General features: G+C 37.7%; 1 protein-coding gene across 2 annotated transcripts in view; it reads left to right on the top strand.

The window, feature by feature from the left end:
* Positions 1-26,808, top strand: part of DOCK11 (dedicator of cytokinesis 11) — a 190,216-nt gene extending 163,408 nt beyond the window's left edge. For both annotated transcript variants that reach the window (XM_081221679.1, XM_081221678.1), the window contains 8 exons: positions 6,604-6,726; positions 10,414-10,527; positions 11,053-11,199; positions 18,647-18,857; positions 19,460-19,650; positions 20,096-20,196; positions 21,455-21,593; positions 26,337-26,808. In XM_081221679.1, coding sequence (XP_081077805.1) covers positions 6,604-6,726; positions 10,414-10,527; positions 11,053-11,199; positions 18,647-18,857; positions 19,460-19,650; positions 20,096-20,196; positions 21,455-21,593; positions 26,337-26,459 — 1,149 coding nt within the window. In that variant the 3' untranslated portion in view covers positions 26,460-26,808. The remainder of the gene's footprint in view (positions 1-6,603; positions 6,727-10,413; positions 10,528-11,052; positions 11,200-18,646; positions 18,858-19,459; positions 19,651-20,095; positions 20,197-21,454; positions 21,594-26,336) is intronic.
* The last annotated feature ends 809 nt before the right edge of the window (positions 26,809-27,617 follow it).

Genomic DNA, 27,617 nt, shown 5'->3' with positions numbered 1-27,617 from the left:
AAAGAAACAACAAAAGTGGAGAGATTTAAGGGGTTGCAGCCCCATAGAAATAAATTTTTTAACATTTTATTAAGAAACATAAGAAGCAGCCAGGTTAAAGTGGCAGAGACACATTTTATACTTTATGAATTGTTTTTTAAAATATTTTTATTTAATTTTTAAAATTTATTTATTTATTTTTGGCTGCTTTGCCGCGTGCGGGGTTTCTCTAGTTCGGCGAGCGGGGGCTACTCTTCCTTGGAATGTGCAGGCTTCTCATTGCAGTGGCTTCTCTTTTGCAGAGCATGGGCTCTAGGTGTGCGAGCTTCAGTAGTCGTGGCACGCGGGTTCAGTAGTTGTGGCTCGCGGGCTCTAGAGTGCAGGCTCAGTAGTTGTGGCGCACAGGCTTAGTTACTCTGCGTTATGTGGGATCTTCCCAGACCAGGGCTTGAACCCATGTCCCCTGCATTGGCAGGCGGATTCTTAACCACTGCGCCACCAGGGAAGTCCTGTTTTTTAAAAAATGTAAGCAATCTCAAGGTAGCTCTAGTTCGTTTAGCTAAAATGATACATGCCTGGAAGCTTTACCTACTACTTCTATATGGGTCTCTCTCCTCATCAATAAAATAAAGGTGATAATACTATCCTGGTCACTTCACAACAAATGTGAAGGCTCTTTATAAGTCATTAGGTGCTACATAAATATCAGACTTTATCACTGACCAACTTGATAGTAAGGTTTCCTTTTACCTCCAGAACCTAGAAGAGTAGATACTTAAAACATCCTTGTGGAATTAATTAATCATAACAGAGAATCGAGATACTTGAATTTTAATCCAGGTTCATTGCTTGACTGTGAAGCCTTGGGTAAGTTAATTCACTTTTTGGGTTTTTAGTTAGACTTCAATGATTTTTCATCTAAGACTTCCAGTTTGTGCGGCCAGCAGCAGAAAGATTCATGGGAGTTTGTGGGAGATAAATGGTTTAACACAACTGAAGTTACGTCCTTTTTTCCAAACAGCAGCTTCAACTTGGTCATAAAAATGGCCTTGCGCCTGACCCTTTTTTATACTCTCAAGGAGAGCGGTAATATTTCTTATTAGTCAAGAACTGTAATCAGTTTTCTATGTAAACACATTTGTTGGAACTCTTTTGTGTTCTACAGTAATAATTTATACATGCTTTTCATTTGATGTATACAGATAGAATCATGTTCTCCATAGTGCCAGTTTATGTTTCAGTTTATGTAATAGGGCTTCTTCCTCGTGCTCTAGCCAATGGAAAATAACTGCCACCGATTTACAAGTTTTATTGAAATGAAAAATACAAATTGTTGTTCATTTAGTGCCTTATTTAAATAGGTTAGTTAAACCAATAATAATTTGTTTTTAAAACTGCATTTCTGACTTTTGATTTGCAATAGTTTTTAAAGATATAATTAACATACAGTAAAATTCACACATCTTAAGTGGACAGCTTGATGAATTTCCACAGTTGTACACACCCATATAAATTACCACCAGAAACAAGAAATAGGACGTGTCCATTCCCTCAGAAAGTTCCATTGTGCCCATTTCCAGTTAGTCTCCCCACCCCCACTATCTGATTTCTATCCTTATAGATTAGTTTTGCCATATTTTGGTGTCATAAAATGGAATCATTCAGTATGTACCCTTTTGTATCTGCCTACTTTTGCTTAACATAATGTTTTTGAGATACACCCATATTGCTGAGTATATCAGAAGTTCTTTTTCATTGCTAAATATTCCATTATATCGATGTAAGATTTTTAAATCCATTCTCCTGTTGATGGATTTTAGATTGTTTCCAGTTTGGGATTGTTATGAATATAAGGCTACTTTAAGCATTCTTATCTATGACCTTTTGTGGACATATGCTTCCATTTTTCTTAGGTAAATACCTAGGAGTGAAACTGCTGGATCCTGGTGAAGATATACTTAACTTCATAAAAAGTTGCCAGAGTTTTTCAAAGTGGTTGGACCATTTTATATTCCTACCAGCAATGAATAAGAGTTTCAGCTGCTCCACTTCCTCACCAACATTTGATGTTGCTAATCTTTTTTTATATTTTTACCATTCTGTTAGACATGAATTGGTACCTCGCTGTGTTTTTCACTTGTATTTCCCTGATGACTAATGGTGTTGAGCACTTTTTATGTGCTCCTTTGTCTTTCATATATCTTCTTTTTTTTTTTTTTTTTTTTGCAGTACGTGGGCCTCTCACTGCCGTGGCCCCTCCTGCCGTGGAGCACAGGCTCCGGACGCGCAGGCCCAGTGGCCATGGCTCACGGGCCCAGCCACTCCGTGGCATGTGGGATCCCCCCCGGACAGGGGCCACGAACCCATGTCCCTTGCATCGGCAGACAGACTCTCAACCACTGCGCCACAGAGAAGCCCCATATATCTTCTTTTGTGGAATGTTTGTTCAAGTCTTTTGCCCATTTTTAGAAATTACATTTTTTTTTGTTGACTTAGGGGAGTTCTTTCTATATTCTGGATATAAGTCCATTGTCAAATATATTTGCTGCAGATTTATTTCCCAGTCTTTATTTATTTTCTTAATTGAGTCTTTTATTGAGCAGAAAGTTTTGGTTTTGATGAAGTTCAATTTACTGTTTTTTTGATGGTTTGTTTGTGTGTGTGTGTTTGGTCTGAGAAATCTTTGCTTACCTCAAGACTGAAGATACTGCCTTATATTTTCTTCTATAAACTTTGTTTCTGAGTTTTATGTTTAGGCTGATTATCTAGAATTCGTTTTTGAACATGGAATGAGATAGAGGTCAAGGTTCATTTTTTTCTTTTTTTCTTAAATTAATTTATTTATTTTTGGCTGTTTTGGGTCTTCGTTGCTGCGCGCGGGCTTTCTCTAGTTGCAGCGAGTGGGGGCTACTCTTCATTGGAGTGTGCAGGCTTCTCATTGCGGTGGCTTCTCATTGCAGAGCATGGGCTCTAGGCACGTGGGCTTCAGTAGTTGTGGCATGCGGGCTCAGTAGTTGTTGCTTGTGGGCTCTAGAGCACAGGCTCAGTAGTTGTGGCTCACGGGCCTAGTTGCTCCGCGGCATGTGGGATCTTCCCAGACCAGGGCTCGAACCCGTGTCCCCTGCATTGGCAGGCGGATTCTTAACCACTGCGCCACCAGGGAAGCCCTATTTGTCCATCTTGATACCAATATCACACTGTCTTGATTACTATAACTTTATAAGTCTTGGAATCAGGTAGTGTTAGCCCTCCAACTGTATTCTTTTTCAAAGTCATTTGGCTCTTCTGTATCCTTTGAATTTCCATGCAGAATTTCGAATCATTGTTTCTGTTTCCTCAAAATAGCCTGCTGGAAGCTTTGTAGAGATTTTGTTACATTTATATATCACTATATGGAGCATGGAGAGCTTAACAATACTGAGTCTTTCAGTCAGGTCTTATTTAGGTTGTCTTTAATTTCTCCCAGAAATATTTTGTGATTTTTCAGGGTAGAAGGCTTTTCCTGGGTATATATTGTTAGATAATGGATGTTCTGATGCTACTGGAAATAGTATTGCTTGATTTTTTAATCTTAGTTTTCAATTTGTTGTTGCTAGTATATAGAAATACAGTGATTTTATATGTTGATCTTATAATCTGCAACCTTGCTAAATCTGCTTATTAGTTTTAGTAGTTTGCATATTCCTTAGGGTTTTCTACATACACAATCATGTCATCTGCACAGAAAGACAGTTTTACGTTTGCCAATCTCTGCACGCTCTCTCTCTCTCTCTCTCTCTCTCTCTCTCTCTCTCTCTCTCTCGCCTTCTTACACTGGCTAGGACCTTCAGCATAATGTTGAATAGAAGTGGTAAGAGCAGGGCTTCCCTGGTGGTGCAGTGGTTGAGAATCTGCCTGCCAATGCAGGGGACACGGGTTTAAGCCCTGGTCTGGGAAGATCCCACATGCCGCGGAGCAACTAGGCCCGTGAGCCACAACTACGGAGCCTGAGCGTCTGGAGCCTGTGCTGCACAACAAGAGAGGCTGCGACAGTGAGAGGCCCGCGCACCACAATGAAGAGTGGCCCCTGCTTGCCGCAACTAGATAAAGCCCATGCACAGAAACGAAGACCCAACACAGCCATAAATAAATAAATAAATAAATAAATAAATAAATTTATTAAAAAAAAAAAAGAAGTGGTAGGAGCAGACATTCTTGACTTGTTCCCAAATTTAGAAGAGTGTTCAGCTTATAGGTTTTTGGGTTTTAGTAGATGCTCTTTATCAGATTGAGAAAGGTCTCTTCTATTCCCTGTTTCCTGGGGATTCTTTTCTAACATCGTGAAGGGGTGTTGAGTTTTTTCAAATGCTTTTTCTGCATCTATTGCTTGAGATCAAATTTTTCTCTTTTATTCCGTTTACATGGTTCATTCTGTTTACACTGGATTTATTCCTAATTGTAAACCAACTCTACATTCCTGGGACAAACGTTACTAGTTTGTAATAGATTTTTAACTCCCCCAAAGTTCCTCCTTCCCACAGTTGATAGAAATTTTAATTTGGCTATGAAATGTTAATATATAGATTATTTTTTCAAGTAGCAGCATTTAATGAACATCTACTGTGTACTGCCACCATACTGGTGACTGAAGAAACCAGTACAATATATTGTCCCTACTCTTGAAGAGTCACAGCCTATTTGGAAAGTCAGATACATAGATAACAGACAAGTATAGTGATAAATATCCACCCAATGAATTATCAGAGTAAGAAAAAAAGGTGTCTTGCTACTCTTTGTTAATCAGGAGAAGAATCCTGGAAGAGGTGATAGCTAAGCTTTCTTAAAGGGTTAACTAAGTGAAAGGGATTAAAGGACAAGAGGGTACAGAATGGACAAAGGCACAAAGTTAAGGCAACACCATGGTGCTTCAGAGGAACTACTAGTAGCTCATCGTTTAAGCATCAAGTACCAGGCTGAGCATGATGCATGATGATATTATAAAAGTATCAGCCAGATCACTGCAAGGCTTGTGTGCCAAATGAAAGAGCTTGTCCTTAGTTCTGCGAATGATGGGAGCCATCATGAGATTTTAAGAAGGGAAGAAGGATGTGGTTTGGTTTGCATTTTAATCAGAACCCTATGGCAGATTTGTGGAGGATAGATTTGAAAGTGCCAAGGCTGGAAGATCAGTTAGAAAACAATAATGAGGTCTTGAACCTTAGCAGTGAGAGCAGAAATGGAGAAGAAGGGTCAGATTTGAGAAATATTTAGGAAGTAAAACTGGCAGAACTTGGTGATGGACTGATTAGAGGATAAGTAAAGAAAGAGAGTGTATTAGTTTCCTAGGGTTGCCATAACAAGGTACACAAACTGGATGGTTTAAAACAACAGAATTTTATTGTCTCACAGTTCTAGAGTCCAGAAGTCTGAAATCAAGGTGTCAGCAGGGCCATGTTCCCTCTGAGACTCTGGGTAGAATAGAAGCCTTCCTTGCCTCTTCCTAGCTTCTGGTGGTAGCTGTCGATCTTTGGCGTTCCCTGGCTCGTAGCTCCGTTACTCCAGTCTCTGCCTCTGTAGTCACATGGTGTTCTCCCTGCGTATCTCTGTCATATTGGAGTAAGGGCTCACCCTACTCCAGTATGACTTCGCCTCCACTAATCATATCTGCAATGACCCTATTTCCAAATAAGGTCACATTCTGAGCTACTGGGAGTTAGGGCTTCAACTTATCTTTTTGAGGGGCACAGTTCAACCCATAACAAAGGGTAAAGTCAAAACTGCTCTTAGTTTTCTAGCTAAGAGTTTATAGGGTATGACCACTGGCTAGGTAGGAAACACAAGTGAAAGAGCTAGTTTAGGAAGAAGATGAATTCAAAATTGTCTAGGGGGCATACAGGAAGAGCCGTTTTAGCAGTCAGTTTTATAGGTCTGAAGTTCATCTCTTTAAGATAGAAACAAACTGTTAAGACTTATGGATAGCATGAGTAATTGGCTTCATCTTTTTATTGTTGAGAACATGACGTGATGGTTGTTTTATAGCGGCTGTTATCATTATAGCAAGGTCAGAGATCTCTATCTTGAGGTATTATACTGTCATTCCCACTAATTTTAGAACCAACAGTGAGGAAGGAAGCACTGTTGACCAAAATCACATCATTTTAATAAACACCTTTGTCACTGATGCAACAGCTTGAAAATTGCCAAATTATCTTAAGACTCTATTAATTGTGTTTAAATATAATTTCAATATAAAGGAAATATAATGGACATTTATAGACTTAGTGGAATTGACCCTGTCAGACATTTAAACATCCTCAGTTTGGAACAATGCATCCCCTTTTAAAAATACTTCTTCTCAATGTGTTACCATTTGTAAGTACAGTTAACATCTTCATTATGCAATAAACAAAGTAAATAGTAGTTTACTATTGTCAATATTCATTTCATACTTTTAAGAATGGTTTCAATTTCAAATATTTCAAGTATGTGATTTAGAAAAATATAGTCACACAACTATACTCCTTCTGTGCATTTCATTAAATTTAGTACATTGTATTCTTTATTAACTTGAAATGGTTCAAGATATATTTGCCCAGAGCTCTAAAACTATCTCAAATTCCTGATTGCATTTTTCTCTCAATGCAGGAAGTTTTGCTGGAGTTGCTAGAACAATGTGTGGATGGCTTATGGAAAGCAGAACGTTATGAAGTAATTTCTGAAATTTCCAAGTTGATCATTCCAATTTATGAGAAACGTCGAGAATTCGAGGTAGGTAATTTAAACATTTGCATCATTGGCCTATATGTTTTATTTTGGTCTTAAGTTACTATCCTTAAAAAATGCTAGGAGGTCCTGAAATTACAATCCTACCTCATATTCATATAAATTTTCCAAATGAAATTAAGGACCAAACATTTAAGATATAAATTGAAATTTACATTATACCCGTGGTTCGCAAAACATTTTTATCTAGCAATCTCTCCTCCTCCACTCATGGCAGAAAACAATCAATGTTGTCTTCACTAAACCTTCACTAAAAAAAGCTATTGGATTTCCATGTAGCCCGGGAAGAGTGATAGGCATGATTCTATTCTTTGCAATTTGACGGTGAGACTAAAGGTGCTGGCAGATGACAGTAGGGGAGATAATGTCACTAGTAATAACCCTATTGTGAGGAGTTTTTCCAATTTAGTCTGCCAGATAAAGCTGTTGATAAAGGGTAGTTAATAAAGAATAGTAGTATAATGAGCAGCTGTTGCCACCAGCACTGAACAGGAATTTTTTTTGTGTGTGTGTGGTACACGGGCCTCTCACTGTTGTGGCCTCTCCAGTTGCGGAGCACAGGCTCCGGACGCGCACGCTCAGCGGCCATGGCTCACGGGCCCAGCCACTCTGCAGCATGTGGGATCTTCCCGGACCAGGGCACGAACCCGTGTCCCCTGCATCGACAGGTGGACTCTCAACCACTGCGCCACCAGGGAAGCCCAGGAATTTTTTATATTCAAGTCTCTAAGTCCATATCATAATTTTATACCCTTACTATGCTGGGAAGGGATGATTTAGGATTCAAGCCATTTTTTTTTAAAGCAAAGCAGTTTATCCTTAAATATAGCAAGTAGTCTTTCATTGTTGAAGAAGTTTCCAAGAGTGAAAACATACATTTAATATCATCTGTGTAGTGTTCTAATCTCTGTTCCAAACTGGCTCCGATCAAACTCACCTTTTCTTCCTAGGTTCTGGGTCTTTCTCTCTTTGCCATGCTTTTGGTGTATATGGGGCATGCCTGAAAAATCATAGCGGAGTTCAAGTGATTATATTAGAAAGCAAGAGTTAAATAATTAAATCTAAGTCATACAGATGATAAAGAATAGCCTATGAGACAAGACAAGAATTGGCTTTGAGCTTTCCATCAAAGCATTACATCCTAAGAACCTTTGTAAAAGTTTCAAAATACCCACTCTCTTACTCTTAGGTTGAAGATCAGGTTATTAGAAACCCAGGGAACATTTTGCTACTCAATTGACTAATAGGGAAAAAAGAAAAATATATCTTCCCTACACATTAAAGGAAACAATACGTTCTATAGGGGAACCACTCCTATTCTCTTGTAGGGGTGCAAGGGTCTGTATAGATCCCCTAGTGTTCTGCATGAGATGAAGTAATTTTTCAGTGTATCTTTATGGAATGGGCTGAAAAGTGTCAGAGGTGGCAGCCATAAAGGTAAGGAAAACTCCCCTCAAATTGAGCTCAACTGCAGAAAATAATATGCGAAGAATTTTAGACAAAGAATGTCTGCTTCTGTGCTCCCCTTTTTTTACTGAAGTGAAATTCACTAACATACAATTGACCATATTCTAGTGTGCAATTCAGTGGCATTTAGTGCATTCTTAACATTACGCTCTCACCACCTCTCTCTAGTTTCAAAACATTTTTATCACTGCAGAAAAAACTCCATATCCTTTAGTAATCACTCTCCACCCTATGCCCCACCCTCTGGAAACCACTAACCTGCCTTCTGTCTATGGATTTGCCTATTCTGGATGTGTCATAAAAAAAATTAATACAAGATGTGACCTTTTGTTTCTGGCTTCTTTCACTTAGCATAATATTTAGAGATTCATCCAGGTTGTAGCATGTATCAGAACTTCATTCTTTTTTATGGCTGAACGATATTTCATGGTATGGATATACCACAATTTGTTTATCCATTTGGGTTGTTTCCACATTTTGACTATTATGAATAGTGCTGTTGTAAACAGTTATGTATAAGTTTCTGTATGGGTATGTTTTCTTTTTTATATATATAAATTATATATAAATATATATATTTATATAAATTTATATATAATTATTATATTATAATTATTATATATAAATAAATTTATGTATAAATTATATATAAATTTATTTATTTATTTCTGGCTGCATTGGGTCTTTGTTGCTGCATGCGGGCTTTCTCTAGTTGCGGCGATCAGGGGCTACTCTTTGTTGCAGTGTGCGGGCTACTCATTGCGGTGGCTTCTCTTGTTGTGGAACATGGGCTCCATGCCTGCAGGCTTCAGTAGTTGTGGCACGTGGGCTCAGTAGTTGTGGCTCACAGGCTCTAGAGCGCAGGCTCAGTAGTTGTGGCGCAGGGGCTTAGTTGCTCCGCGGCATGTGGGATCTTCCCGGACCAGGGCACGAACCCGTGTCCTCTGCATTGGCAGGCGGATTCTTAACCACTACGCCACCAGGGAAGCCCTGGGTGTGTTTTCATTTATCTTGGATATATACCTAAGAGGGGAATTGCTGGATCATAGGGTAACTCCATGTATAACTTTTCAGTAACCACCAGGTTGTTTTCCCTTTTACACTCCCACCAGCAAGGTACACATTCCACACCCTGATCAACACTTATTTTTGGTTTCTTATTACAGCCATCCTAGTGGCTGTGAAGTGGGGTCACATTGTGGTTTTGATTTGTATTTCCTAATGACCAGTGATTCTGAACATCTTTTCATGTCCTTCTTGGCCGTTTATATATATTCTTTGGAGAAATGTCTATTCGAGTCCTTTGCACACTTTTAAATTAGGTTATTTGTCTTTTTGTTGTTGAATTATGGGAGTTTTTTATATTTTCTGGATATGAAAACTTATCAGATCTGTGGTTTACAAATATTTTCTCCTGTTCTGTAGGTTGTCTTTTCACGTTCTTGATAATGTTCTTAGCACAGCGTGCTCCCTTTTTCTGGATATTTAGAATATATTCTTTTTTTTTTTTTTTTTTGTGGTACGCGGGCCTCTCACTGTTGTGGCCTCTCCCGTTGCGGAGCACAGGCTCCGGACACGCAGGCTCAGCAGCCATGGCTCACGGGCCCAGCCGCTCTGCGGCATGTGGGATCCTCCCGGACCGGGGCACGAACCCGTGTCCCCTGCATCGGCAGGCAGAGTCTCAACCACTGCGCCACCAGGGAAGCCCTAGAAGAATATATTCTTTGAAAATGTCTGTGACCTTGTATAAAAGGAGTCCACACTCAGGCTTATACTATTATTTTTGTGTCTGCATTTTATTTTCTTCTCCAAAATTGTTCGCATGGATTGTTTATTCTCGTCTCTCCACCTAAGAGCTCTAGCAAAGCATTTTGCTTATCTTTCAGTTAAAATAATTCAGACATAAGAAAAAAGTAGTCAATAACACAGTATTTTTAAATTATACACAACCATTGAGATATGAATGAAATGAAACATGGTATTTAGAAATACAGTGTTATTTGACCATTTTAAGCTCTACCCTATGACTTAAAGTTGTTAAGGAGTTTTGTCTAATAATGACCATGGGGGAGGGCAGTGTGAATGACCCCACCAAAACCATTTTGAAAAGGAAATAGTGTTGCTTTTTTTTTCCTGTGCATTTATCTTAGACATTTAGTAACTAACCAAAAGACAAAGCTATTTTGTTTATTCTCATTTTTTCAGAAACTTACTCAAGTTTATAGAACTCTTCATGGAGCTTACACAAAAATTTTGGAGGTTATGCACACAAAAAAAAGACTTTTAGGCACTTTCTTCAGAGTTGCCTTTTATGGCCAAGTAAGTATACTTTAGTTCATAAAGTTGTTTTCCTTTTTAAACATTCACCTTTGAATGATTACTGTAGCAGCAGTTATTGGTTCTAGGATTCTGTCTAGATAGAGCACCTGTCACAACAGCAGGAAGCCTCGTTTGTAAGTGTAAAGTTCACTTTGGTTCCCATATCTAAATCCACTAGGCCAGAGTATAACATATAAGATTTGAATGTTTCCTTCAGTTTCACTTTTTGTTAAGCTTCTTAAATGTATATTTAATATCTGGCACTGAAAGATTTGCAATAAAAATCAGGTAAGTATGCAGGCGATGAAAAAATCGAGTGTGGAAATCTTCAGGCCCATAATATGCTCATATGATTGAGTTTGAAAATTCTCATTTATTTCAGTTAAAATATATGTATGTGACTTTTAGTACTATTATTTAAAATCTATTTCAAATACATTATTGCTAATTATTTAGTAGATTTTCTCTAAATGCTTTGTTTGCTCATATTATTTATAAATTATCATATGTTTAACTTTATAATAGTCTTTTTTTGAAGAAGAGGATGGAAAAGAGTACATCTATAAAGAGCCAAAGCTCACCGGCCTCTCGGAGATTTCCCTGAGACTTGTTAAACTTTATGGTGAAAAATTTGGTACAGAGAATGTCAAAATAATTCAGGATTCAGACAAGGTAACATATTTATTGGTTCCAGGCGTGGTATGTTGCTTCTGACTTTTTCCTTTTTTAGCTAGTGGAGGAGAGGCATGGGAAATAGAGCCTTTCCAGATTGTGAAAGAAAGAACAGGGGCTTTGGAATCAGAAAGAAGGATTCAAATCTCCATTCTCTGCCACTTGCTAGCTGTGTGACCATGGGGAAGTTACTTAACCTCTCTGTGCCTCATTGTTCTCATTAGTAAAATGAAGTTAATAATAGTGCCTTCCTCATGGAGTTGTTGTACGGATCAAATGAGTTAATATATGGAAAGTGATTAGAGTTCCTGGTATGTAAAAAAGCATTCACTAATAATAATAGAAGCTGGCACGCTCAATAAAGGTTAGCTATTATTGTGAATGCTGTTGTGCATCATGATTGTCAATTTCATACTTTATGATTAAAATCATCTTAGGACACACATTTTACTCTAAGATATCCTTAGTTCACTAGTTACATTCGCAGTGATGTAGGTTTAGGAGAGATGCCTTGGGCCTTGACCTAAAGATTATCCATCCCACTAGCCCTGCCAAGGCAAGGATGAGAAAGGTTCCAGCAAGAGAGGCTCTTTCCTAGTAATGCATAGTTCCCTATAGACAGAATTGCGGGAAGGCATAATAAGAATGCCTGACTGTCCTTAGTTATCATGGTTATGTACAGGATGAGAGCTGATTTTTCAGGTAGGAAGGACCTATACAGTGCAGGATCTGTAGGCCCCAGAAATATTTACTGCGTGACTATGATGTGCATGGTGCTACGCAAAGCACTTAATAGCTAACAGGCAGCATTGCCAGAGTGAAAAGCCCGTGGCAATAGTAAAGACACTTCATTTTCTACTATGAAAATGATCTCTTCACTTTGTAGACTTACCTATATGTCATGGAGATGATTTTATCTTAAACATATGCCTTCGACATTTAAAAATAGATGTGCTGATAGGTTCAAAATTCATGAATATTTGGCAGAACCTGTCTACTTCTGATCCGTTTCACTATTTTGTGTTGTTTTATTGAATTAAGACAACAGAAAATTTTATCTCCTTATAGCCAGAAAGTTTTAGGCTTGCTGCCATACTACTGATACTGTAAATGCAAAGTTAATAGAAAGCCAGGCTTGCAGAACAACATGCGGTTTCCTACTTTCTTCTGCCTCTGAAAACCTGGCCAACAAGCACTAATGACAAACCACCATCAGGCAGCTGGACTCCTGACATGATTTTTATGCACAACATTTTAGTCATTCTTCATAGGCAACAGATATAATAAGCAGTTGCTACTTTTAAAATCCTTATTTCTTTCTTAATGTGTGAAATTGAAAATTGAAAACACTCTTTTACTTGCCAAAGAACAAAATCTGCTTAAGGGCACAAACAATGTGAAAAACAGTTGGGCGGTATTTTCCAGTATTTTAAGTGTATCTTTCCTTGGACCCAATAATTTCACATTTAACATTTTATCTTGTAGATAGATATATACACATAAAGATGTATGTTTAAAGGTGTTTATTGCTGCAAAGTTTATATAACAAAAACCTGGAAACAATCTAATATCCATATGGTTAAGGAAGTGGTACTACCCCCATATAATGGATATAGTATCCTAAGCGTTAAAAAATTGATGAGTATTGATATACCTATCAAGATATATTATTGAGAGAAAAAAGGTGAGGCACAGAACATCATGGATAGGATGATTACATGTGTGAAAATTGATATTCACATATACTCACTTGTTTATGCTTAGGAAATTTCTGGAATGATACATACAAAATTGTTAACCATGGTTATCGCTGAGGAGAGAGACTAGAGTCTTATGTGGGAAGAAAGCCTTTTTTTTACTTTTCATATATACCCTCATGTACTGTTTGAATGCTTACCATATACATAGTTTATTTTATAAGGTCAAAATCAGTCTTGACCTCTTTTTTATTTTCCTTCTATGTCTTGTCTTAGCCAGGTAATTAACCTCACCTGAATTTCTCTGGAGAAATCTAGCTTTTTAATGGGAAAGAAAAGAAAGGATTTCTAGATTTAGGCTTTTAGATTTTTATGTAATAACAAGTAGAATGGGTTTGGAGAAGTTTTAAAAGTTGCTAAGAAACTTTCCCTTGCCTATGGTCCTGTATATGTGGAGGGGGAAAAAAGGATGTAGGGACTGTTTCTTGGGAGGTTTTTGTTGTTTTTTTGGTTTGTTTCATTTTTTCCTATGCTAAACACAAAAAGGCCTGACTATGATAAATTGCAAAGACATTGACAGCGTCACCGACACCCAAGGCACAAGTCAAATTTAGTTGGGAGAACACTGAAAGAAGAGGGTCCTGGGAATCATCTGGAGTTAATGGAGAGACTGCAGCATAGCTTCTTAACATGGAATTTAGACTCTTTATGAAATGGTCTGTAACTATTATAACTTTATGTCTCTGAAATAGAACCATTCTCTTTCCTGTGGTCCCCTTCCTCCATAGAACAGGCTTAATGCAATCAAGAGTACCCACTCTAACAATGTCAAATACTGCTTGTGGATATACGAATTGTCATCTTTTCTGTAGGGTAGTTCAGTAGTATGTATCAAAATTCCTAAAACCATGTAAATCTTTTAACTAAGCAACTTCTCATCTAAAAATTTTTCCTAAGGAATAAATCAGAAAAAAATACACAGTTTTAAATATAAGGATGTTCATTGGAGCATTATTTATAATAGCAAAATGTTGGAAAACAACCGGAGTCTATTAATGAGGGACTGATCTAATAAATCATGTTTATCCGTATCCATCCATTAAAAGTCATGTCAATGACTATAATATAGAACTGTGATAACTATCTTTTTTATTGTGGTAAAATATACATAACATAACATTTATATGTTAACCATTTTTAAGTGTACAATTCAGTGGTGCTTCCAACACCATGTTGGGTAGAAGTGGTGAAATGGGCATCCTTGCCTTGTTCCTCATCTCAGAGGAAAAGCTTTCAGCCTTTCACCATTGAATGTGATGTTTGCTATAGGTTTTTCACAGTGGCCCTTGATCAGATTGTAGACATTTCCTTCTATTCCTACTTTATTGAGTGTTTTTATTATGAAAGGGTGTTGAATTTTGTCAAATGCTTTTTCTGCATTGATTGAGATGATCATGTGGGTTTTTTCCCCTTCATTCTGTTAATGCAGTGTATCAATATTACATTGATCAATTTTCATATGTTGAACCATCCTTGCATTCCAGGAATAAATCCCACTTGGTCATCATGTACAATCCTTTTAATATGCTGCTAAATTCAGTTTGCTGGTATTCTGTTGAGAGTTTTTGCATCAGTGTTCATAAGGGATATCGGTCTGTAGTTTTCTTGTGCTGTCTTTGTCTGGCTTTGGTAATCAGAGTATTGCTGACCTCATAGAATAAGTTAGGGAGTATTTCTTTCTCTTCACTGTTTTGGAAAATTTTGAGAACACTTGGTGTTAGTTCTCCTTTAAATATTTGGGAGACTTCACCAGTGAAGATACCAAGTCCAGAGCTTCTCTCTGTCAGGAGATTTTTTATTACTGATTCAGTTTCCTTGCTAAAGATCTATTCAGATTTCCCTCTTTCTTCATGGTTTAGTCTTGGTAGGCTTTGTGTTTCTAGGAATTTGTTCATTTCACATTTCATCTAGGTTTTCTAATTTGTTGGCATATCCTTGCTCATAGTACTCTCTTATAATCCTTTTTATTTCTGTAGGATTGGTAGTAATGTCCTCATTTTCATTTCTGATTTTAGTAATTTGAGTGTTCTCTCTTTTTGTTCTATTTAGTTAAAGGGTTGTCAATCTTGTTGATCTTTTCAAAGAGACAACTTTTGGTTTCATCGATTTTCTCTGTTATTTTTCTATTCTCTATTTCATTTATCTGTGCTCTAATCTTTATTATTTCCTTCCTTCTGCTAGCTTTGAGTTTAGTTGTCCTTCTCTTTCGTTCCTTAAGTTGTAAAATTAGGTTGTTGATTTGAGACCTTTCCTGTTTTTTAATGTTAAATGTTATAGCTATAGATTCCACCCCCCTCTGCCCCATAGCACTGCTTTTGCTGTGCCCCATAAGTTTTGGTATGTTGTGATTTCATTTTCATTAATACCTAAGTATTTTCAAATTTCCCTTGTGATTTCTTCTTTGATCCATTGATTTCTTTAAAGAATATGTTGTTTAATTTCCACCAATTTGTGAAGTTTCCAATTTTACTTCTGTTACTGATTTTTAACTTCATCCCATTGTGGTCAGAGAAGATACTTTGTATGATATCTGTCTTTATAAACCTATTGAGACTTATTTGTGGCTTAACATAGTCTATCCTGGAAAATGTCCCAAGTGCACTTGAGAAGAATGTATATTCTGTTGTTGCGTAGAGTTTTCTATATATGTCTGTTAGGTCTAGGTAGATTATTGTGTTATTCAAGTCATCTATTTCCTTACTTACCTTCTGCATGGTTGTTCTATCCAGTATTAAGAGTGAGGTATTAAAGTCTCCAACTATTATTGTAGAACTATTTATTATTTCTCCCTTCAGTTCTATCGATTTTTACTTCATATATTTTGATGATCTGTTATTAGGTGTGTAGATGTTTATAATTGTTTTATCTTCTTGCTGTATTGAACCTTTTATCAATATATAATGTCCTCCTTTGTCTCTTGTAACCTTTTTAAATTTGAAGTCTATTTTTTCCAATATTAGTATCTTTACCCCTGCTCTCTTTTGATTATTATTTGGATGGGATATCTTTTTCCATTCTTCCACACTCAGCCTTTGTGTGTCTTTGGAGCTAAAGTGAGTCTCTTATAGACAGCATATAGTTGGATCATGTTTGTTTTTTTTTAATTCCATTCTCCCAATCTCTGTCTTTTGTTTACAGAATTTAACCCATTTATATTTAAATTAATTACTAAATAATAAGGAGGGACTTTACTTCTGTCACTCTGCTATGTTTTCTATGTGCCTTATAGCTTTTTTGTTTCTCATTTCCTGCATTACTATCTTCTTTGTGTTCAGTTGGTTTTTTTGGCAGTGGTTTTTGTTTTCTTTTTAATCACATTCTCTCTTTTTAAATTTTATTTATTTTTGGCTGCGTTGGGTCTTCATTGCTGTACACGGGCTTTTCTCTAGTTGTGGAGAGCGGGGCCTACTCTTCATTGCAGTGTGTGGGCTTTTCCTTGCGGTGGCTTCTCTTGTTGCAGAGCATGGGCTCTAGGCACACGGGCTCAGTATTTGTGGCATGTGGGCTATAGGGCACACAGGCTTCAGTAGTTGTGGCGCACGGGCTCTAGAGCACAGGCTCAGTAGTTGTGGTGCACAGGCTTCGTTGTGGGATCTTCCCGGACCAGGGCTCGAACCCGTGTCCCCTGCATTGGCAGGTGGATTCTTAACCACTGCACAACCAGAGAAGTTGTCCCTCTCCCTCACTTTGTAGGACAGTTTTGCCAGATATAGGATTCTTGGTTGATAGATTTTTTTTCTTTAGCACTTTGAATATATCAGTCCACTGCCTTCTGGCCTCCAAAGTTTCTGATGAGAAATCTGATAATCTTATTGAGGATCCCTTGTGTGTGACAAGTCGTTTATCTCTTGCTTCCTTCCAAATTCTCTTTGTCTTTGTCTTTTGACATTCTGATTTTAATATGTCTCAGTGTGGGTCTCTTTGAGTTACCCTGCTTGGAATTGGTTGAGCTTCCTGTCTTTCATCAGATTTGGGAAGTTTTCACCCATTATTTCTTCAAATATTCTCTCTGTCCTTTTCTCTCTCTTTTCTCCTTCAAGGACTACCACGATGGGTATGTTCGTCTGCTGGATGATGTTCCACAGGTTCCTTAAGGCTCTGTCACTCTTCTTCAGTTTTTTTTTTCTTTGTGTTACTCTGATTGATAATTTCCATTGTCCTATCTTCAAGTTTACTATTACTTCTGCCTGCTGAAATTTGTCTTTGAATCCCTCCGGTGAATTTTCATTTCAGTTATTATATTTTTCAGCTCTGAAAAAAATTTTTGGTTTCTTTTTAGATTTTCTACCTCTTTATTGATATTGACATTTTGTTCATACATCATTTTCTTGACTTTTTCCATAACTTCCTTTAGTTCTTTTAGCATCAAGACTGTTGTTTTAAAGTCTTTTTCTAGGAGATCTGCTGTCAAGTCTTTTTCAGGGACAGTTTCTATTGGTTTATTTTTCTCGTTTGAATGGACCGTACTTTCCTGTTTCTTTGTATGCCTTGTGATTCTTCTTTTATTGAAAACTGAACATTTGAATTTAATAACAACACTCTGGAAATCAGATTCTCTCTCTGTCCCAGAGTTTGCTGGTTTTTGGTTTTGTTTTTAATTGTTGTAAGCTGTCTCTGTGCCAGGGATAAGCCTGAGGTGTAAACTTGGGGACTTATCAGGTCTTTCCCTAGCCTGTGCCTTCCCCTGAGCATGTGCAGTGACTTTCTAGTTTCCTTCATATATGCAGTTGCTTTTGAACGCCCTAGTCTCCAGTGTCTGGCTCCCAAGAGGGGAAAGAGAGGAAAATGAAGGGAGGAGGGGGAGAAAAGGTACCGGTCCTTTAAATACCCTAGAAGTCACTTCAGCCGGAGGGGGAGGGCCTTGCAACAATGGGAAGAGGTGCTACAGTAATGGCCGCGGCCTCTTTGACTGCCCCCCTGTGATCAGAAGCAGCAATCAGCAGTCGTAGCACAGATCCCCAATATTTGGAAGACAGGGTCCTTCTTGTTCATCCTGGCTCCCGCAAGCTGTTCCAAGAACATGTGCACGGCTGCCTGCCATGGTACCTGAGGGGTGAGGTACAGATAGCGGCCATTGTGCCAAGAGCTAAAATAGACCAAAATCAAAATTAAGGTAATTTCCTGTCCAGGTCCTCCCCTGGAAGTTGCAAGTCTTCAATAGACTCCAGAGTTCCAAAATAGTTACATCAGATAGATTCTGCCAGTGTAACTGTTGTCGCTGTAGGAAGATAGATTTCTGGTGCCCTGCCATCTTCTCAGAATCCTCTCTATAATATATATTTTATTGAGGTGGAATTCAGATGTGCAGTTAAGCCACTTTAATATATTTTTAGGAAATCAGATTATAAAACAATGTTCAGCATGATCTCAGGTTTGTAAATACATGTGCATAGAAAAGAGATTGGAAGGAAATATATGAAAATGTGAATAATGGTCATTGCTGAGTGGTAGCATTACAGTTTTTATTTTCTGCCTACATTTCTGTAATCTCCAAATAGGTTTCTGTAACTTCTTAATAATCAGAAGGAAATGATCCTTGAAAAAAGAGCGAAGACCTCTTCCAGGTGTGTATTCAACTCACAGTGTATTCAGCGACAGTGGTCCTCAGTTGATTTCAGAGGAGTTAGTAGCTTACCTGTACCCCCTTTTCCCATATATTGAATAAAACCCAAAACTTTCTTACCTTACAGGTAAATGTCAAAGAGCTTGATCCCAAATATGCTCATATCCAAGTCACTTATGTGAAGCCCTACTTTGATGACAAAGAACTCACAGAAAGAAAAACTGAGTTTGAAAGAAACCATAATATCAACAGATTTGTTTTTGAGGCTCCTTATACATTATCAGGCAAAAAGCAAGGCTGTATAGAAGAACAGTGCAAACGCCGTACGATCTTGACTAGTAAGTGGGACTTGGCATAACTTCTTTGTTTGACATGGTCATTTTGTTTGTTTGTTTGTTTGTTTGTTTTTGCGGTACGCGGGCCTCTCACTGCTGTGGCCTCTCCCGTTGCGGAGCACAGGCTCCGGATGCGCAGGCTCAGCGGCCATGGCTCACGGGCCCAGCCACTCCGTGGCACGTGGGATCTTCCCGGACCGGGGCACGAACCCATGTCCCCTGCATCGGCAGGCGGACTCTCAACCACTGCGCCACCAGGGAAGCCCGACATGGTCATTTTTTGATACACACAAGCAGCAGCTGGTCAGCAGGAAAATGTAACTGAAATTTTAATCATTCATTGTTCTGCTGTTCAGTCACTAGCTTGCGCAAACATGGCTATGTTATAAACCATTGGTTTCCCGTATGTAATTCATGATTGCTCTGAGTTGTCTCATAAAGAGAATTTCTCCCTCAATCCTGAAGTAATAAGGTGCCTATCTGGTCCCTAAAGTATTTTCCAGACAAAGCATGGGGAGAATTAAGCACAATAGATTTTTTTCTGTAATTTGCCTGTTTGATTTACTATCTTAAAAACTCATTTGTTCAATCTTAACATTTAATAGCTTCAAACTCGTTTCCATATGTGAAGAAGAGGATCCCTATAAACTATGAACAGCAGGTTAATTTAAAGCCAATTGATGTTGCTACTGATGAAATAAAAGATAAAACTGCAGAGCTGCAGAAGCTTTGCTCTTCTGCTGATGTGGACATGATTCAGCTCCAACTTAAATTGCAGGGCTGTGTTTCAGTGCAGGTATGTTGGTTGCTAAACATGTATTAAATGTTTCTTGACATTCCTCTTGCTTTCATAAGGGCACAGAGCAAGCATTAATTGTAATTGTCTGTTATACTCTTACTGAGTGCAAAAACCTGTACATTTTTGATTAAGTTAATAAAGAAATTATGTTCAATTTCTATAAATTTTGTGTTATGTCAGAGGACTTTAACATAAATCCCTCTGACTATAGCCAAGCCCTATATTTACATATCAGAAATCATTAACTAACTTATTAGAATATTATCTTTGCAGATGGTTTGCTTTAGTTAATCTTTTTCAAATAAATTTATAGTAAGAATAGTAAATATGTTTCTCACATGTGGATTTTTAACATATTGGTTTTCTTTAAAAAGAGAATTGCAAAAATTACTTTTTGGTTGTATTCTAACAACTCTCTCATTTTTCTCCTTTTGTAATTTAGGTAAATGCAGGTCCATTAGCATATGCAAGGGCTTTCTTAAATGACAGTCAAGCTAGCAAGTATCCACCTAAGAAAGTAAATGAGTTGAAAGACATGTTTAGGTAAGTGCTTTGTAGTTTTCAGATTATTCCTCTATTCTTTTACTCCATTTTCTTCTTAAAAGAAACCAAAATATTCACCAAATGTCCCTCCAAAAAAGGACATTCTCTGTTCTCTTTCACAACATTTAAGTGACCTTCTAATGGTACTTTAAGTAGTAAGGAAATGTGTGATTTCTTTCTTGCTGCACAACTTTAACAATGTCCTAGTGACCCAAGACATTAAATATGACAACTTACTGTATTGCTTTGGATATTGTGACACAAACACAAGCCTACATTCATTATGTGATGTCCTCCTTTGCCTGACTGACCTTATGTTACAGCTTTTCAGACCATTTAGGGTAGGAAGGGCTGGATAAGCTTGCTTCTATCCACGTCCTTAGTTCCACTTGGATTCTTCCAGTCTAGGGCATGTGATATCTTGTCTGGACTGAGCATCCCTCTAAGCTAGGGCATGTCTGAATGGTCCTGCACTGGAAAAAAATCTGTTTCATATATAAAAAGAGTTTACATTCAGAATAAGAGAGACAGCTGAGTAAAATAGACTAAGGAGAAAGATGATAGCTTATCCACTCATTTGCTTCAGACTTATTACATTTACTTTTCCTGTCTCTGTGTTATCAGCTGTTTCAGGTTACAGAGTAACCAGTAGTCATTCATTAGATATTTATTAATGTCTGGCACGTATAAAAAGATTCTACTAGTTGCTATGACAGGGATACAAAACAAGTGGGCAGTGAGGTACTTTGTCCCCTAAGACCTACAGTCTAATTATGGACATTAAACATAAGCACATGAAATGATGGAAAAATGCTTTTATGATAACTCATCAACTCTCTGTCCCCACTCTTACAAGCCCAGGGCAGATACTTCATGCCTATAGCACCCAGCACTGTACTGGGTGCATAGTTAGTACCAAATAAATTATTTTTGAATGAATGACTTTATCTACAGATGTAAATTAATGTTAGCACAACTTTAGCTGATATCATATCAAGTAAATGACTGAGCAAGTAGGCTTCCTAGAGGATATATGTTTTGAGCTAGATTTTGAAGGAGGTAAGAAACCAGAAGAGAAAGATGGAAAAGAAAAAAAAAGATATTTCAGACTTAGGAGATGGCATTAGCAAAAGCACAGTGAAAATATAGGATTCTAATCTTCCTTGTAGGCAAGCCATGGTTAAAGTAAATATTAAATTGTCCATGAGACTTTTGAGGAATAGACAACAAAAACTTTATCTTTGATCTTCATCCACAGGAAGTTCATCCAAGCATGCAGCATTGCACTGGAACTAAACGAGCGGCTAATTAAAGAGGATCAGATTGAGTACCATGAAGGGCTAAAGTCAAATTTCAGAGACATGGTAAAAGAATTGTCTGACATTATTCACGAGCAGGCAAGTATTAGGGTGGTTGAAAACGAAAACGTGATCTGGGGTCCGTAAAGAGTTACTTAACAAATCTATTAGTTTGAAATGTGTTACCTTGAAATTAGTATGTTATTTTAAAATTTGCTCATGTTTTCTTTAATCATTTAAATGATGTAATACAAATGAAATTTGAAGCCATTACTGACAGTTACTTTAGCAGTTGCTTCAGATAATAAATCATTTGGTTCTTTGTGCCACAGAGCCATTAGAAGCGAGTAGCTGAGCAAGTCTGAGTTGATCTCCTATGAACATGGATAAGAATCCCTCAAGAAGGGTCCTAGAGAAGTGAAATGATTGGCTCAGTGGCCAAATCCCTAAAGGAATATTCCTGTCTTAGCTGTAAGAAACTAGATACAGGTGGCCCTCCCTGTCTGCAGGTTACACATTCATGGATTCAACCAACTGCAGATCGAAAATATTTGAAAAAAAATTCCAGAAAGTTCCAAAAAAGCAAAACTTGAATTTGCTGCACATAGGCAACTATTTACATAGCATTTACATTGTATTAGGTATTATAAACAATCTAAAGATGATTTAAGGTATCGGGGAGGATGTGCATAGGTTATATGCACATACTACGCCGTTTTATGTAAGGGACTTGAGCATCCTCAGATTTTAATATCTGTGGGGGGAGGGTGCGGGGGGCAGTGGTCCTGGCACTAATCCTCCAAGGATACCAAGGGACAACTATACCATCATTTAGGTGAGATCCTGAGTGAGTTCCAAAATTTGGGAATCGTCTTAGTACCCATACAGCCAGTTCTATTTTCATAAAACCTAGCATTTTAAGTTATGACTGAGTGTTAATGACAATTACAGCTAACTTAGTAGAACACAATCTGCAAAATATAGAGGCAAAGATCTGCTCACCACTTACAGCCAAATTATGTCACAATCAAGTAGTTATGGCTTTCATATCCCTACTTACCTAAAACCAGAGTACTCCTGAATTGTCCTGGTAAATGTCATTCCTATATTGGGGTCCTGAAATCTGTGGTTACAACCACTCTAGACATGGATTGTCACTCAAGTATTTTAATATCTTCAACACAATTGTAAAAGTCACGGCATGATGGTCTGGTCCCTCAGTGCGTGAGCCTATTAAGCTTATCAAAAAGTCTCCTTAATTTCCTTATGAAGGAAACAGCCAATAAGATAAATATTTGCTTCAGAAACTCTTCAAACTCTCAATTTTTTTTAAAGAAATTAAGGCTCCTTAAAAGAAACAAGGATAACTACAATCCTTTAGAGAACCCATTCTTAACACTGGTTCCAGAAAGGAGAACCTCATCTGTCCTGGTATCTGCATTTCATTGACTGTTTGGCACTCCCCTGTGTGAGACCACCACTCAAAGGGCGTACTTACAAATAGACTTACAAATAGTGGTTAGTTCCCAAAGAACTGCAGTGTAATGATGGGTGAAAGAAGAGATGTTTCGAGGAAAACAAAAGCTGGTTGACTCCAGGCTCTACCTCTCTGAATTTAGCATGTATGCTTTCTCTTAGAAAGGACTATGGGAAATTTAGCCACCATTAGCCCAAGGTTGCACTGAGTGACTAGGAGTCTAATTTTCTAACCATGGTCATCTTCTCAGTATGGAGAAGCCAGTCAGCCAGACGTTCATCATCCCATCTGTTCAATGAGACGAGTCACCCCAGTCTCCTACTCTCCCGTCCTCATGGCTGGGAATTTTGTTGGCCTGAGGGGTCTGGAATCAATGATCTGTTTCTTCTTTTTGCCATCTTTACTTCTGTTAGCCCACTTAGGAGTGAGGGCAAACTGTTCCAAGGCACACCTTTGCTGCTCAGTTTTCAGAGGCCCGTTTTGGCCTCCTTCCCAAAGCAGCCAGGTGATCAGGGCTAGGAAGATAGGGAATCATTCCACTTCCTTTATTGTCTGTATCTTAAGCTCAGCCCCTGAGTACAGTGGGTACTTCACCATCACTGTTCTGGGGTATGCTTGAATCAAATAAGACCACATAATTTATTCCTAGAATCTGTCCAGTTTATGGGGTTTTGTTCTCCATAGTCCATAGGAGAAAACAGCAAAAACTCCTCCTTCACAAAAGATATAAAACAATTACATCATTTTAAGCCAATGTGTATTATATTACAGTTATATAATTTGCATGCAACCGTATGACCTAGCATTGAGCTCTAATTTATTCAAATTGAAAGCAAATCATTCAATTTACTGCTATTACTGTGATCAAGATATTTAGAGTAGTAGTTTTATAGAGCTCTTTTTTCCCGTGTTTAAAAAAACAAAGTTCAACTGAGTAAATTTTAAAGATCTTGGCTTTATTCGGTGATTCATGAGTCGGGCAGCATCCCATCTAGCAGACAGAAAGGAGCTCTGAAGAGTTTTACAAAATGGAAGACTTTTTACTAGTAGAACGAGGCAGGACAAGGAAGTTACTCTAGAAAAGAGCTGATTCTTTCAGGCAAGGTCACCTTCCTGTGGGGCACAGCAAGGGTCTGTCAGGTGGAGTACCTCACTAGTGCCGACCAGGTAATTCCAGACTGAAAGTAATACACATACTTTTTTGACTGCTTAAGATTACCTGCCTAGAAAAGGCTGAAACTGCAGTTAAGTTAGGTATTAAGTCACAGGTGACGTGGGCTTAGCACAAGTGACTCCATTTTGGGCCTCTCATCTCTTTCTTAACACCCTCAAGTATGGATTTTACAAATCTGCTGTCTTATTTCTCACCTGTCTCTCTCACTTAATTTCCATGAACCATGGCTATTTTGTTTAGTTCTAGGGACCAATATTTTAGACCTTTGATATTATATGTTGATAGCTAACCAAGAAAAATCTTAGTTTCTATTGGTTTATATTTATGCACGCTGTACTGTCATAATGCATCATATTCAGCTGTGCCTTACTTTGGGCAAATGTTGACTTTATAGTGAATTTTTGTAAGTCAGTATTTCCTATTAGATTCTCATATAAAAGAGAGCCTTTTTTTAGTCATACACTTTGAGACATATTATTTCCCAAAGGAAAACATAATAATACAAAATAAGATAAAATATAGCTGTGCATTGCAATGTGAATTATCTGTGAGCTCCATAAATGATTACTTGACAAAAAGATATGGCCTGGATATCCTTGGCCCTTTTCAATGTAATCTGTTACACTATACTAAAATATAAAGTCCCTTTAAAAACTTCTTCAGGGCTTCCCTGGTGGCACAGTGGTTGAGAGTCTGCCTGCCGATGCAGGGGACACGGGTTCGTGCCCCAGTCCGGGAAGATCCCACATGCCGCGGAGCGGCTGGGACCGTGAGCCATGGTCGCTGAGCCTGCGTGTCTGGAGCCTGTGCTCCGCAGCGGGAGAGGCCACAACAGTGAGAGGCCCGCGTACCGCAAAAAAAATTAAAAAATAAAAATAAAAACTTCTTCAAGCTTTTGACTTTTTAAAAGGGATGTATATCACCTTAAAACTATTAATTGCAGGTCTTAATTAGATAGAGTTGGTGGTGGCCATTGTAGTGTCTGTTTGGTCTGTTTTGTTCATGATGAATGCTCTATTTTCTCGTCACATCTGACAGTTGTGGATAATCAATCATCTCTTAAACCTCTCCTGTGCTTTCAGATTAGTGTCACGAGTTATGATTTTTGTAAGAGGAAATTTCTCTATTATGGACTTTATATAAGACATGATTTGTAGCAACACAAATGATATGACGCATTACTGCCACCAGAAACTAATTTGCAGGCTTAATACTGAAGTTTCAGAGCTAACTTGAAAACCCAGTATTGAAAGCTTGAGACCTAAATTGGGACAGTATAGTAAAGAGGTTGGATGTGATGTGTACGCTATTCTTTTCTTCTATCTAATCCACACATGAGATCTCTGTTGCTTTTGAGCACACAAAATAGTTAATTTGGGGGACTTCAATGGCGGTCCAGGGGTTAAGACTTCACCTTCCAATGCAGGGGGTGCGGGTTTGATCCCTGGTCTGGGAGCTAAGATCCCACATGCCTCGCAGCCAAAAAAACAAAACATAAAACAGAAGCAACACTGTAACAAATTCAATGAAGACTTTAAAAATGGTCCATATCAAAAAAAATCTTTAAAAAAAGTGGATAATTTTTAAAACATCTATACTAATATGAATATGTATGTTTATATGTTTATGGGATATAAAATTTATACTTATGAAGTTTATTTCCAAGAAAAGTATTCTGTATTAATTAGCTTATATAATTATAGTATGTATTTAGAAATGTTCACTTATTTTCTCTTCACTTAATATGACTTCCCAAGTCTCCAGGGAAGGAGCATGGGTATCTGCATGTTTGAAAAGTCCCACAGTGATCCTGAGAACCGCTCTTAGAAGATGATCTATAAACTTGTATCAAAGAGTCCACTGTTTAGGGCTCTTGTTATGACCATCTGTTAAAAAAATTGTTTTAAAGATTGTATTACCTCTCGCTTTCTGTTGAATTTTGCATTTTACAGCCTTCTGTTTTTCTTAATGAGTAACCAGATCTTTTCTGCTTTTTTGATATGCTGCCTTTGTAATACAGCTTTGAAGACTTGAGTCGGTAATGTTTTTCTTTGCTCTTTCTGCTTTATGTCATTTAAAATAGCTAAGTGTCAGTGATAAATTGAAATATGCCTGCGATTTCATATACACATACTTTTTTGGCAGTGGCTATTTTACTTCATCATAAACACGCAGATTTCTTTCGTTTTAGATATTACAAGAAGACACAATGCATTCTCCCTGGATGAGCAACACATTACATGTATTTTGTGCAATTAGTGGCACGTCGAGTGACAGAGGTTATGGTTCCCCAAGATACGCTGCTGAAATATGAGGACATGCAGATTTAAAGTGATAACAAGAATGAACCTTCTCAGGAATATTTTGAGCTGTGCAAATGTTAAAATTTAAAGAATTGATATACATGGAGTGTTTTCTTCCTGACACCAAAATTTTCATGCTTTCAAACAGGGTGCTTACATATTTGTAAATATTTAAGCAACTTGAAAGTGCCTGGAAAATTGCACCACTGTGCTTGGTTTGTACTTTTTTAGGTAAATCTATATACTGAGAAGTAGAGCTCAAAAACATTAATTCGATTTGCTTGATTGCTGCTTAAAATAATAATGGTACTGTGTAAAATTGTATAATGGAACACAATAAAAGGTAAAACTTATTTGTAATTAGAAGTGAAGGAAATAATACTTTGAACTTAGCATTTTTCTTGACAGGAAGCTAAATTTATTATCATACTAATCCTTGGAGAAAAAAAAATTGATAAAATTTCCATAAAACATGGATACTTCCAGTTGGGGAGATGATTTGAAATCTTGCCTACCAGTGGTCAAGACTGGGCTAAAGGAGACAAAAGCATTATTTAAAAAGGAAAATTTCACAAAGAAAGGATATATATAGAAATACCAGGGTTACCGATCCTTCAAGTTTTGATCCAGTGATGCTAGGTACTCCAGTTGGTCTCTCTGACATACAAGACAAGGGATTCCTTTGTGGCATAGGTTTCCCTAGCAAAGCAGCGTTCGTTGCCAGAGCTTCATCAGCTGAGGCTGTCTATAAAGCTAAACAAAACATCTCTGAGATTTGCAGTCAGTACATACTATGCAACTTCAAAGCTTTAGCAGCAGATTCTGAGGGTAGGGATTTTGTAATGATTATTTTCTTCAGTTTACAAGTTTAACAAGCATTTTGATAGAACTTGATGGTTGCAGCGTTTCTTGGGTCGGTATACGTAACCACCACAGATTTAGCAACTGCTAGCTAAGGATTACATCTCTAACTATGAAGAAGCCTCAGACTACCTAAATAATTCAGGAGAAACCAAGATGCGAAGAACTTTTTTAGCTTGAATTATCCATATAATTTTGGCTGCCTTTCATGTAAACTTTAAGTCCTAGACTTATTTTTCTTATGTAGTTTAGCTTATTTTACAGACAAAAAAAAAAGGGGGGGGAAAGGGAAAACAGACACTGAAATA

This window comes from Mesoplodon bidens (assembly GCF_964165515.1).
Source record: "Mesoplodon bidens genome assembly, chromosome: X".
Lineage (NCBI taxonomy): Eukaryota > Metazoa > Chordata > Mammalia > Artiodactyla > Ziphiidae > Mesoplodon > Mesoplodon bidens.
Note: the sequence above shows the minus strand (reverse complement) of the source record. Positions and strands in the feature narration are given on the sequence as shown.